The 14,497-nt window shown below is 35.8% G+C and overlaps 1 protein-coding gene across 4 annotated transcripts in view; it reads right to left on the bottom strand.

Moving 5' to 3' along the window:
- Positions 1–14,497, bottom strand: part of ERICH6 (glutamate rich 6) — a 419,490-nt gene that overhangs the window by 380,327 nt on the left and 24,666 nt on the right. For 3 of the 4 annotated variants that reach the window (XM_044063744.1, XM_044063745.1, XM_044063748.1), the window contains exon 3: positions 45–160. The exons of the other annotated variant lie outside the window; for it this stretch is intronic. In XM_044063744.1, coding sequence (XP_043919679.1) covers positions 45–160 — 116 coding nt within the window. The remainder of the gene's footprint in view (positions 1–44; positions 161–14,497) is intronic. 4 annotated transcript variants of the gene reach the window in all.

Genomic DNA, 14,497 nt, shown 5'->3' with positions numbered 1-14,497 from the left:
AAATAGATACTTAAGAAATGATTCAGACAAAAACAAAATATTACCTGTTTCCTTGAAGCAGCTTTCAGAAGCCCAGCTTCCTTCATTTGAGGAAAGGGAAGAATTTCTAGATGCATTATTAAACAATTCAAACTCTGAACTTGCAAGAGAATTGATTTCACTGCATTTAAGAAAAAGAGGTGTTATTTACAACAAGAATTATAAACCAATTACTTCTAGCCAATTGCAAAAAAATACTACAGAGAGTACATTTGGTTTTCCTTCTTTACCATATATGAAACTTTGAAGCAGTTTTTCATATTTGCTTATTAGTGTTCCTTCCTCTGTACATGTACACATACAAACACAAATGCATGCAGTCTCAAAAGCACCGACTCACTCACTCATAGATGAATGTACACAAACAAATGCAAATGTACACAGATGTACACTTACACGTCATACCTCTCAACCTCTTAGAGCAAGAAATCTGCACAAAGCCATAAATAAAAGTGGGAAAAAGGCCAAAAAATAGGGACAATTTTTAAATATTGCTCTTACAAACTTTGAAAGTTGATAGAATAACAGGTTTTGCATTAGCATGAATTTTGTGAAGGATATGAAGTCTGAAACTCAAATGTCTGTCATTATTTTCGAACTTCAGTCTTTAATGATTTGCCACTATTTCACCAGAAAACCACAATTTTATGAAAAATGGACCAAAAATATGAGACCAAAATCTGGACATTCTGCAAAAATTATGTGCATTTAAGAAAAAGGGGTGCACAGTTAGTACATATAAGTTATAGAGATATGGGGGCAGAGAGTATGAGGGCCTCCCCATTAATGACCTTGCTATGTCTGTAGAGTAGGTTTAATGCTGGGTAGTGAGTCTTTGGATTTTTTTTTTATATTTTGAGTACTTGTTTGGCTCTAGCATCAGATTAATAAAAACTAAATGAAAACTAGCCAAGCTGGAACTTCCAATGAGTGACCTCCCAAACGTTTTGAATCAGAGGCACAAGGGATATATGCAAATGACCCTTATGAACACCAGGTGTTTCAGCTAATTGGCGACTCTGAATGCCCATGACTTGTTTCATCATTTTAATGGACAAGTTCAGGCCAATAAAGCCAAACCACACTAGCTGTGTATATGCATATTTCGGCCTTGTTATGACCTCATCAGCACAACACAAGCAGAGTGTTTAACTAAGCATAAGAAACACAGGGCTATTATACCCAGCTGATGTCCATTATCATTAGGGTGACTGCAAAATATCCCAAATAACAAACTAAAACAATGAATGAAACAATCAGTAAAAACTAAATGAGAACTCGAGCGAAGCTGGAACTTCCAATGAATGACCTCCCAAACCTCTTGAATCAGAGACACATGGAATATATGTAAATGACCTTAAGAACATCAGGTGTTTCAGCTAATCGGTAACTCTGAATGCCCATGACTTGTTTTATCATTTTAATGGACAATTTCAGGCCAATAAAGCCAAACCCCACTACTGTGAATATGCATATGTCAGCCTTGTTATGACCTCATCAGCACAGCACAGAATGTTTGACTAAGCATAAGAAACACAGGCCTGTTATACCCAGCTGATGTCCATTATCATTAGCGTGACTGCAAAATATCCTGAATAACAAACTAAAACAATGAGTGAGAAGGTCACACAAAAAAAAACAATCAGTAAAACTAAACAAAGGCTCCAGCTAAGTTTTGTGTTTGTTATGCTTAGTCAAACACTCTGCTTGTGCTGATAAGGTTGAAATATGCATATTCACAGCTAGTGGGATTTGGCTTTATTGGCCTGAAATTACTAGGAATTCAGAAAGCAGGAAGTTGGTTGAAAGCAGCTTTGACTTGTGTTAAAACCGGTATGACAACCTGTTTTTTTTTTTATTTAAGGGACCAAAGAAAAGGTTCTCTATAATGTTTATGTTGCTTTACCTGTACATGCAAGCAATGTCTGCACTAGTATTGTTCATTATTTTATGGACTGGAGTTTATGCCACATTGACCAGTGAAAAGGACATGTTTGGCACAATTTTTCATTTTCTTTGCTCCCTGAAAGGCCATTAATGAAGCAACCCCCCCCCCCCCAGTTGGAGAGAATAGCAGTCATGTGGTATGAGCTGAGAGTTTGGTGGAGTATGTCTATACTTGATGCTCTTCAAAGACGATGACCGTGGAGAAAATACTACAGACTATTGCTGATACTGGCTGGTAATGACTACCAAGTCCACGTCAGTACACATGATAATTCTACCTATTAAACAACTAACCTGGGAGGAAGACCTCAATGGGAACCTTGTGACCTTTGAATGGTACATTCACCAGGGAAGATGGGACCAGAGGATCTCAGCCCATGGACAGGTGGATCTTTAAGGGATTTTATGGACATAAGGGGTTGAATATCAGGGCTATGACAATGTTAAACAAGCATTGTTACCTCTGAGACACAAGCTCAAAACTGTCATAGGTGGACATTTTCTTCTGGCAAAATGATGAGATCTCAATTGCCTAGGATCATAGAAGATTACTGGGCTAGCGACCCAGAGCTTATTTTAAGCCTAGCCATTCCAATCCAATACCCAAGACCGAAGACTGCATTTAGTGATGACTGTCCATGTCCAGGAGGGTGGGCACTATCCCTGGTAAGAATTTAAGGTGCCCCATCCACTCATTCATGCTCCTCTTGAACAGTGTCATAGAGGTGCTCTGTTTCACATAAATTGGTAGCCTGTTCTAAGAATGTGGCAGTCACTGGGAGATAAGGCTCTCTCCCTCCAGCATGTCCTATTTAAGTAGCAGACCATATTTAAGTCCCTGGAATGGGTAACTTAAGACCCATTTGATTTACAGATATGCAGTAAGCTCATTAGGTTTGGGTCTTGGCTGCTCCGTAGGCCAGGCATAACTCTCTCCTAAGAAGTCTATACAATACGGAGTTACAGTGGCAGGGATTTTAGTCGGTCCATGAAAGGCACATGCTGGAGCCCCTTGATCTTCTTTGTTATAAACCTCTGAGGTCTCTCTAATTGTTGTAGGTGCTTAGTACAGTAAATACTGAATGGGGTGTTATACTCAATTATGGGCCGGATAAGTGCTGAGTGTAGGGGGATTATAACTTCTTTTGCTCTTGAGGCAATGCCTTTACTAATCAAGTGAGCTATGTGGAAAGCTTTCCTTACAATGATAGACATGGTAGTCGAAGTTAAGGTTGTGGTCAGCCTATGATCCCAGGTTCCTTAAAACTTTATGGGTACTTAGGATACTGTTATAGATTTGATAGTGTGAAGGGAAATTGTGTGCACCAAAGGGAATGATGATGCATTTCTTTGGATTCAGTTTGAGGGCATGACTAATGCACCAGATCTTGGTCTGTGTAAGACCATCCTGGAGTATACTGGCATCATTTGGGGATTCAATGATTGCACCTAATTTGCAGTCATCTGCAAACTTGGTTAGCCACAGCCCTTTAGTTTTGACCTGAACTTCTGAGAAGTATACACTAAACAGTTGCGGGCCAACACTGACCCCTGGGGTGCCCTGCTGGTAACATGTCTGCTGGTTAATGTGGATTCACCCAATTTCACAGTGTGTGTCCAGTATGTGAGCAAGTTGGCAACCCATCTTACAATGAAGGGGTTTACATTAGTTTGCTAAGTTTGTCAGTAATGTCTGAATGTGGGATTGTGTCAAAAGCTTTTGCTAGGTCAAGGTATGCTGTGTGCACAGATTTACCCTCATCAGTTGCCTTGAACACACTTTCAAAGAAATCCACCAGATTTAACAGGCAGGATATGCCCTTCACAAAGCCAAATTGGGTAGGATCCGTGGTTTGGAGGTCACCTATGTCTTTATTTATGAGGCCCATAATGATAAGTTCCATGGCCGCACAGATGAGGCTGGTCAGGCTTATGGGTCTGCAATTTTCCAGGTCTGTTGCTAGGCCACCTTTGTGGAGGGGAATAACTGTAGCTGTTCTCCATTCCACAGGAGCAAAGTCTGTGGTTAGGCAATGATTGAAAAGGGTACTTAGTGGTGACACTAGTTCATGTGTTAGCCTGTTTAGAAGACAGCCTGGGATGTCATCTGGTCCCATAGAGGCTATGTTCTTTGTCTTGGACAGGGCTTTGAGGATCTGCTCTTCAGTTATGTAAGGTGGTGGGGAAGTTTGGGGGAGGGTTAGTTGGAAAGTACGGGGGGATAAGAGTGAAATTTTCACCAAACCTATCCACTAACAGGTTCACTATCTCTGTGGGGTCAGTGTGTGTGATACTGTTGGCCACTAGATCTGCACATGCTTGAGCCCAACCCTTTAGCTTATGTAGATAGCTGTAAAGGGCCTTATGGTTATCCTTGGCAGTACTTGCTAGGTTTCTCTTAAAGGAACTTTTGGAGGATTTGACCAGTTGTCTTATTTGCCTGTTAAGGCTGGGGAGGGTGCTTTTTCATTGCTGGGTCCTTGTCTTTGTTTTCTTGGACAGCAGCTTTTCGCATTTATTGTAGAATTTGTTGATGCTGGAAGTCCGCCATGGCAGCATGATTTTACTTGGGGCTCTGGCTTTGATTCTATCTGGTACAGCTGAGTTTATACACATGATTAAAATGTACTTAAATTATGGTTAGATTGTGAGAGTCAAAATTATAGAAATACTATGCTGTTAGCCATTACTAAATTGAAAAGGGCTTTGCATGATATTTTAAGAAAGCCTCTGTCAAACTTTGGTGACAAACAGCAGTATCAGTTAGAGAAGTAATGTATTTTAAATGTGAGAATGGGGATCACATAGCTAAATGTAATACTAGTAGCAATAATAAATACAATCGAAAGTGCTGTTGGCGAAAGAAATGGAGGAGCGAATGCTGAACCACTCGTAGTTTATTAACAAAAGCAATTAAAATACCACTAACACTTTACAATGTAATTTAGCGTTTTCGTCATATAAATCAGACTTCTTCAGATGTGTGGTCTAAAACCTCATTACAATTATTTTATATCTGACCTATAAACCAAGAACCAATACTTTTAAAATTCCAATTAAGGCCTAAACCAATGTCAAATAAAAAAAAATGAATATTCAAACTACCTCATGAATAATTAATTTTTCAACATTTCCCTCGTGTGACTACTATACTTTATTTCCTAACCATTCAATATAATATTTCATGAACATTACAGAATTGAACATCATTTAAAATCAAATAACTACTGTGATAAGAATAATCTATATAAAATATACTTAAAATGTATATATAAAATAACCATTTAAAAAGTTTTGTTAACATGTGAATTGTTTTTTAGTTTCTTTTAACAGATCATTGCAAATGAAACAGCGACACCTTCGGTCAACTAAAAATATTACATTCCTTAAACAACATTCAAAGCTTAGCAGCCCTCAGTTTTAAAAAAGTGGCATAATAGAAATAAAATCATTTAACCCTGGATATTTTCCGATTCTAGGGTTACTTGCCACCATAATTCTCTGTATTCTATTTGTTCCTCCCATGGGCCACCCCTTATATCTTTATTAATTTGTTCAAGTACTATAAAGTAAAATCTGCAACCATCACATTCCTTAGAATGTTTAAATAGGGTGTTAGTCTCCTTACCCTTCAGCATGTCATAAGTGTGTTCATAAATTCTTCTTTTTAGGGTTCTTTCCGTTTTCCCCACATAAAAAGATTTACATTTATGACAGAGAGCTAAATATACTAACCCCTTTGAATCACAATTATAATACCCTTTACTTCTAATCCACTTTTTCCTACACTCAAGATAGATTTCCTTGGTGTTCATGATGTATTCACACTGATTACAATGTCCGCACTTGTATGTACCTATTTTTGTGTTACCCCCTGTATGTATTTTCTTCTTTTCTCTATTTTCTAATATATTCTTTATACTACTTGAATTTTTATATACTACTTTAAAATCTAATCATTTAACACCTTCCAAATCTGTAAGGGAAACAAATCTATTCCATTCCTTCTGAAATACATTTCTAACCTTAAACGACCAACTGATAAAGCTCAGTATTGCACTGAGCGAAAGCGCTTGAGGGATTTGTTACTGTGTGGTTTTTATCCAATAAATTTGTTTGTTGAATTTCATCTACTGGATTTTCATTTACCTTCCTTCTGCTGTGGACTACATTTTTTACATTTCTAACCTTATTATTTATTGCATTGTATTCCAAACCCAAAGCTTGATGAAAATTATTGAAAACCACAGAGGCGAAACAGAAAGCGAGCAGTCACAAAGATAAAAAACCAAACTGTTTATTTTAGCGCTTTCGGGGTAGGTCAATGCCTCTCCTTCAGAAAGAAACACAAGGTAAACTAATTAAGCACCCTTTTATAAAAACACAGTGCTGCAACAATTATTCAATTAAAAGTTCAATAAGCTTAAAAAAACTCTTAAAGAGTCGAAACAGCCACACTTCAGTGTGGGCATACTATGCGGCAACACCAAACCGGTACCAAGTCAACTTTATCGCAAATAATTGCGTTTTAAACATAAAATCAGCAACATTCTACTAAAGTCATAAAAACTGTTAATAATTGCAAATTCAGACTATATTGTTGTAAACCCATTGGCTAGTAGACTGAATCATAAATAATGAACACTTATTGGACACCCAAATGGGAGTATAGTTTACAGAAATATATGTGTGTGTGTATGTATATATATATATATATATATATATATATATATATATAAGAGTATAGATAAACCAACGAAAACCAAAAGAAATGGACTTGCTTGACGAAAATGTGATGGCACAACCCACCAAAAATGAGTATCCAACTTGAATAGTACTCAGCTAGGGTTTAATAAGAAAATCCACGATGCATTAAACAGTTGAAATAAGAAAATCCACGATGCATAAAAAAGCAGTTGAAGTTAGCGCTTTCGTTTGGCTCATGCCAAACTTTTTCAAAAACAGTTTTGCATCACTTCCTGTTCTGCTCGTTTGATTGCCCTCTCATCTTACAGTGTCGCTGTTCCGATTCTAAGATATGTTGTTTTTGTGTTACTTAGTGAAGTGAAGGGTAATTATAGAGTTTCTTTTGCTACATATATATATATATATATATATATATATATATATATATATATATATATATCATAGGCAAATATACTTAAACAAAAATAAAATAAACATAAATTAAAAACCATAAAATAAACTACTTTAATATAAACAAATCCCATAAACAAGCAATATTATTTTCAGCCAATAGCACGGACACCCAATTGTGTGTCAATTGCCAAAAGGCACCAATTCCAAACTACAACAACTGTCTTCTAAGGGCAAGATGTTTAAGGATACTTTTCACTGAAGCATATTCATTTAAGCCTGGATAAATGTGAGCTGCAGTTCTAATCTGCCAGAACACTTCTTCCATTTCCAATTGTAAATGCCAGGGCCCCCCTCTCAGATCAATTTTTAAACATTTAAGCACAGCAAATTTAAAATTGTGATCAGGAAAAGATATAATGTGCCTAGCTAAGGCATTAGATGTATCTTTCTTCTTGATGGCATATTGATGCTCATAAATGCACTGCTTTAATTTCCTTTCAGTTTTACCTATATAAAATGCAGCACATTTTTCACAGCAAGCTGAGTAACCACCACTTTTGTCTCACAGTTAAACCTACCATTTATTTTATATATCTTATCTCTAATCTTAACCCTGGCATCTAAACTTACATGCTTACATTGTTGGCATGCCCCACATCGAGACATGCCAAAGTTCTTCCCGTGGGTTCCTTTTTGCTCTCAAGGATGGATTTGAGGTTAGATGCTTTTCTATAAATGATGTGAGGTTTATCCCCAAACAAACTAAGCAGATGACTATCCTCAATGATGAGGGCCCAGTTTTTATTTACCATTTCCCTTATTTGGTGGTGGTCCAAACAATATGTGTACAAAATCTGGTCTTAAATATTTGTTCACTATTCCTTATCCTAGAGTGATGTTGAACACTTATTGCATCCACTATTTGCTTGTTGTTAAACAAGAGTGGTTTAAAATAACCTATTTGCCACTTGTGGATAACTTCAGAGGTGATGTTAATTATCATATTTAATGGGTAACCTCTGTTAGAAAACATAGACCCCAGGTGTGTACATTAATCTATGAAATCACTTTAATCGGTAAACATCCTAGCTGCCCTTACCATCTGTCCCTTAACAACAGCTTTTTTCTGATGGTAAGGATGACAGCTAGTAAAATGCAGGAAAGAATTAGAATAAGTAGGCTTTCTATATATGGTACTTTTATACCTAGAGTTAGCCACATCCTTAACTAAGTGGGTGTCCAAAAAATTGATGTTACTCTCCTGCAATGTATAAGTAAATTCAAAAAAGTCAGTCATGAGGGAAATGCTGTTAATAAAAGTCGAGACTAAAGTGCTAGGCCCTTTCCAAATTAAGAACATGTCGTCTTGGTAACGAGTGTACCAAGCAACATTATTCTGGAATAAGGTATTACTAAATAATAAAGACTTTTCCCAGTATGCCATTATGTAATTAGCAAAACTTCCTCCACAGGGTGACCCCATTGCCACCCCTGTTTTCTGGAGGTATATTTGCCCATCAAAGACCATAAAATTATTGGTTAAAACTATTTTTAAAAGAGTTTCAACCAAATAGATAGTGTTGTCATCTATCTGCCTACATAGCATAAATTTTCTAATCCATTCCAAATCCAACTTCTGAGGTATCACAGTATATAGGTCCCCCACATCAATTGTGAGGAACCAATAGTCTTGGTGGAATGGGATATTATTAATATCATTCAAAAAGCTCCAGGAATCTTTACAAATTTGAGACTCCTGTTCCACTAGTGACCTTAAGACACCATCTATATACTTGGCACACCCATATGTTATGGACCCACGCCCATCCACAATGGGTCTAAAGGGAGGGTCCTTGATGCTCTTATGGATCTTGGGTTTGCCAAATAAAACTGGTAACTTTGGAGCAATTATGGTCAGATAATGATGTAAGTCTATATTTATAGTATCTTCTAGGAAAAGATCATCCAGGATATACTTAATTCTTTTATAAGCCATATTAACCTCATTCAAACTGGCTAACACATATGCATCAGTACCTAGATGTTTTCTCATATATTCGACATAGATGTCATAATCCATGAAAATCAGCCCACCCCCTTTATTAGGTTTCATCACTTTTATATTACATTCTTGTATTAGATTAAAAAATTCACATTGATCTCTAGTAATATTAATATTGGGGTACTTATTGCTAGCCTTATTGGCAGCAATAGCCCTTAAATCAATCTCAAACATCTTTTCAAATGTGTTTAAGTTAGAATGTAAAGGTGGATTAAAGAGGCTTGAAACTTTGAGGGAGGTAGTAAGGGTGGACGTCATAAGAGCATTCAAGTTCAGTTTATGGAGAAACAATTTCAAATCAACTATAGTCTTAAAAAGGTCCATGGCAGTATCGGGAACAAAGGACAGGCCTTTAGAGAAAAAGTCAACCATTTCTTGGGTTACACATAGAATGGTATAGTTGTACACTTTGAAATCTCCTGTACTAGAAATTATTCGGGGATTATCAACACAGTGTAGTATCATCTCCTGCATTGATTCCTCTTGTTCCTCGAATTCCCTTGCTTCCTGTTGGTCCTCGGATTCACCCGTTGCCCATTCCGATTCTTTGGAAAACCCTGTTGATAACTTGTATTGGGGCGGCTATTATTGTTTGGAACATCTTGTTGAAGATGAGAACTGCTACTAGAAGCATTGTTGATATTGTTATCATTGTTATTTTGATTATTCTGTTTCTCACTACGACGGAGGGGCTGCACTTCTCCAGTATGGGTCTCAAGTTCTCCATTATCGAAACTATCAAGGTCGTCTTGTAAAGTGACACTAGACCCTAAAGGGGCTTGGTTAAAAATAGTAACCAGTGAGATAGTAGGTGGACAAGGGTATGCTTTATTATTAGCATAATCATACATATCTCTTGCAATTTTCTTCTTCTTAAGCCCCAGCATTTTTGCTAAAGTAGCTTCAATGCTGGTAAAAATACGAGCGTACTCGTATTTATAGCAAAGGAATTCACAGTGAAGTTTTAATACTGTGTTCTAATAGTTCAAGTTCCCCTTTTAGAATGTCAACTTCAGATTTATACTGATTAATAAGCATGGTAATGAATTCAAAACCCTGCTTATCAAATAAATTTAAAAGTTCACGATGAAATGGTGATCCTTCTAGTAGACCAACTGGGTACCGCCATTGTCTTAAACCCTTAGGGATAAGTTTCTTATCCAAACATTCTTGCAAGTAGGCCATTCTAAATGTAATTTTTTGCAATGAAACAGTTTATGGTCAAAGTCATTAATAAGACTAATAATCTTACTTACTGCCGGTTCTTGTTCCAGGGAATTCGTAGTAGTAACTTCATTACCAAAAAAATTGTTATTATTAAGAAAGTTCCCAACAGATGGAAAATAACTTATTTCTGTACCTTGAAAATTATTCCTTTGATTTCTGTTATTGTTCTGCTGGGGACTTATCCCTTGCCCAGCCTGAATTGCATTAAATGAGATACTTTGCCCAACTGTAGAGTTATTAACTCCAGCACTGGAAATTCCAGAAGAGAAAAACAGATTTTGTCCTGGTGGAATTTGTTGACTACTGGGAAAAGTCTTTATTATTTAGTAATACCTTATTCCAGAATAATGTTGGTTGGTACACTCGTTACCAAGACGACATGTTCTTAATTTGGAAAGGGCCTAGCACTTTAGTCTCGACTTTTATTAACAGCATTTGCCTCATGACTGACTTTTTTGAATTTACTTATACATTGCAGGAGAGTAACATCAATTTTTTGGACATCCACTTAGTTAAGGATGTGGCTAACTCTAGGTATAAAAGTACCATATATAGAAAGCCTACTTATTCTAATTCTTTCCTGCATTTTACTAGCTGTCACCCTTACCATCAGAAAAAAGCTGTTGTTAAGGAACAGATGGTAAGGGCAGCTAGGATGGTTACCGATGAAAGTGATTTCATAGATGAATGTACACACCTGGGGTCTATGTTTTCTAACAGAGGTTACCCGTTAAATATGATAATTAACATCACCTCTGAAGTTATCCACAAGCGGCAAATAGGTTATTTTAAACCACTCTTGTTTAACAACAAGCAAATAGTGGATGCAATAAGTGTTCAACATCACTCTAGGATAAAGAATAGTGAACAAATATTTAAGACCAGTTTTTTGTGCACATATTGTTTGGACCATCACCAAATAAGGGAAATGTTAAATAAAAATTGGGATCTCATTATTGAGGATAGTCATCTGCTTAGCTTGTTTGGTGATAAACCCCACATCACTTATAGAAAAGCATCTAACCTCAAATCTATCCTAGAGAGCAAAAACAATGGAACCCACGGGAAGAACTTTGGCATGTCTCGATGTGGAGCATGCCAACAATGTAAACATGTAAGCTTAGATGCCAGGGTTAAGATTAGAGATAAGTTATATAAAATAAATGGTAGGTTTAACTGTGAGACAGAAGTGGTGCTTTACTCAGCTTGCTGTGAAAAATGTGTTGCTTTTTATATAGGTAAAACTGAAAGGAAATTGAAGCAGCGCATTTATGAGCATCAATATGCCATCAAGAAGAAAGATACATCTAATGCCTTAGCTAGGCAAATTATATCTTTTCCTGATCACAATTTTAAATTTGCTGTGCTTAAATGCTTAAAAATTGATCTGAGATGGGGGCCCTGCCATTTACAATTGGAAATGGAAGAAGTGTTCTGGCAGATTAGAACTGCAGCTCACATTTATCCAGGCTTAAATGAATATGCTTCAGTGAAAAGTATCCTTAAACATCTTGCCCTTAGAAGAAAGTTGTTGTAGTTTGGAATTGGTGCCTTTTGGCAATTGACACACAATTGGGTGTCCGTGCTATTGGCTGAAAATAATATTGCTTGTTTATGGGATTTGTTTATATTAAAGTAGTTTATTTTATGTTTTTTAATTTATGTTTATTTTTTAAGTATATTTTCCTATGATATATATATATATATATATATATATATATATATATATATATATATATATATATATATATATATATATACACACACATATATTTCTGTAAACTATACACCCATTTGGGTGTCCAATAAGTGTACATTTTTTATGATTCAGTCTACTAGCCGATGGGTTTACAACAATATAGTCTGAATTTGCAATTATTAAGAAACAGTTTTTTATGACTTTAGTAGAATGTTGCTGATTTTATGTTTAAAATGCAATTATTTTGCGATAAAGTTGACTTGGTACTGGTTTGGTGTTGCGGCATAGTATGCTCACACTGAAGTGTGGCTGTTTGGGCTCTTTACGGGTTTTTTTAAGTTTATTGAACTTTTAATTGAATAATTGTTGTAGCACTGTTTTTATAAAAGGGTGCTTAATTAGTTTAGCTTGTGTTTCTTTCTGAAGAAGGAGAGGCATTGACCTACTCCAAAAGCGCTAAAATAAACAGTTTGGATTTTTTATCATTGTAGCTGCTCGATTTCTGTTTCACCTTTGTGGTTTTCAAAAGTTTTTTCTTGTTTGTTGGTTGTTGATGAAAATTATTGACAACATCAGAATCTTTTCTTTTTACATTATTACTATTGTCACTATTCATTCTATCACCCTTAATTGGTTTGAATTTGTTTTCTCTGCCATTTTCATCTTCTTTCCTAATACTTACTACAAATTCCTTAGGGTAACCTCTTTCAACAAACATGTTTTCCAATAAATCACATTCGATTTTTAAATCACTGTTAGCACTGGTCATACGGCACCCTCTCACAAATTGCCCCTTCACTATATTTCTTTTACAACGTGAAGGGTATGCACTTTTAAAATGAAGAAAGGAGTTACAAAAAGTGGATTTTCTATAAATCCTAGATTCCAATTTATTATTCTTTTTGTAAATCTCCAAATCCAAGTATTGTAGGGTGTCGTATGACTTCTGGTGCGTAAATTTACGTGTAAATTTTTACATTTTACTGACACCTTTGTGCCAATCGCTAATCGGAGGAAGTGTTAAACCTGCCTTAACAACAGGAAATGGAACCGAAGGTTTGGCTGTCAGAAATGTAAGAGTGAAAGGGAGCTTATGGGCAATCAAAATGACGCCGGCGACCTAAATGAACCAAACGGTGAGTCTTTTAATCCGGATGCTACACCAAGGATTTTTCTTAATAACATTAGTGGAGAGTGCACAAATGGTGGAAACGCTAATACTACCATAAAAACAAGACCGCTGACTTTTAGTCAGGGAATTTCAGGTACTGTTTCAAGCTATAATTGTAAGGAGACTACTGAATGGTTGAAAACCAATTACTGTTTTAAATTTGATTCTGGTGGTTCATCAATGCCATCTAATTCTGATTCCTATCATGTAAAAGTGGACAAGTTATCAAAATTAATGTTAAAGTTCAGAACATTATGTATTGAAAATGCCTATTTAACTGAATGTATTAGTAGGAACATTGTTCCAAAAGGTTTACGTGTTCACAAGTACCCTAATAATGTACAAATAGGGTCTGTTTTTCATAAAGAATTATTAGAAGTATTCAACAAATGTGGGATAGACATTTTGAAGCTTATAGTTAAAGAGAATACTAGATTGCAAGAAAATTTACAGAGTGAAATAGATGACTTGGATTTATGTATTAAAGAGGACCTTATTTTGGTATTAGTGAAGAGAAAGAGAAATATTTTAAAATTAGGAGTGAAAGTGAGGTTAAATGTGGTGAATTGGTTAATAGGAAAATGAAAAAATTAAAGAGGGATGTACAAGAGTATCAAAATAATACTAGTTACCCCAAGCCAGCATATAATTACTACAATAATAATAGTTTAAACAAACAGATAGGAGAAGATATTGTTAATAATGAATAAAACTATCAGGAAAGGGAATATTATCAGGACTTTCCACCCCTGCCTAGATCAGAGACGCAATGGCAACACAATACAAATGGGTACATAAATGAAAATTTTCAAATGGGGGGAGCAGAGGGAGGGAGGGGGAGATACTAGATAGTAGTACCCCCCCAATTATTACCAAAACAATGGTAATAAGATAGTAGTTGAAGGGGTTAGAAACTCCTATAACAATTTTTCTATCTATAATTTCAGCAATATTATACTTAGGGAGGAATATTTTAACCTTTTAAGTAAGGGACTCAAATTTATTCCCTATGGTAAAGGGGATTTAACTAGGACATTATTAGATATTAAGTTATTTTTAAGAAAAGTGAATTTAGAAATTCTTTTTAAGACTAATGTAGTTAATAATAATGATCAGCTTTTAAAATGAAAGACTACATATAATCCCCCTATGCATGTGCAACTCAAGAACTTAGAAAATATTATGGAGGTGGAAATTAGTAATGCTCAGAGTAATATTAAATATGGGACAAATTTAAATAGACAAGGAATGG

The sequence above is a fragment of the Protopterus annectens genome, chromosome 2.part2 (assembly GCF_019279795.1).
Source record: "Protopterus annectens isolate FY-2018-M chromosome 2.part2, PAN1.0, whole genome shotgun sequence".
NCBI classification, from domain to species: Eukaryota; Metazoa; Chordata; order Ceratodontiformes; family Protopteridae; genus Protopterus; species Protopterus annectens.
Note: the sequence above shows the minus strand (reverse complement) of the source record. Positions and strands in the feature narration are given on the sequence as shown.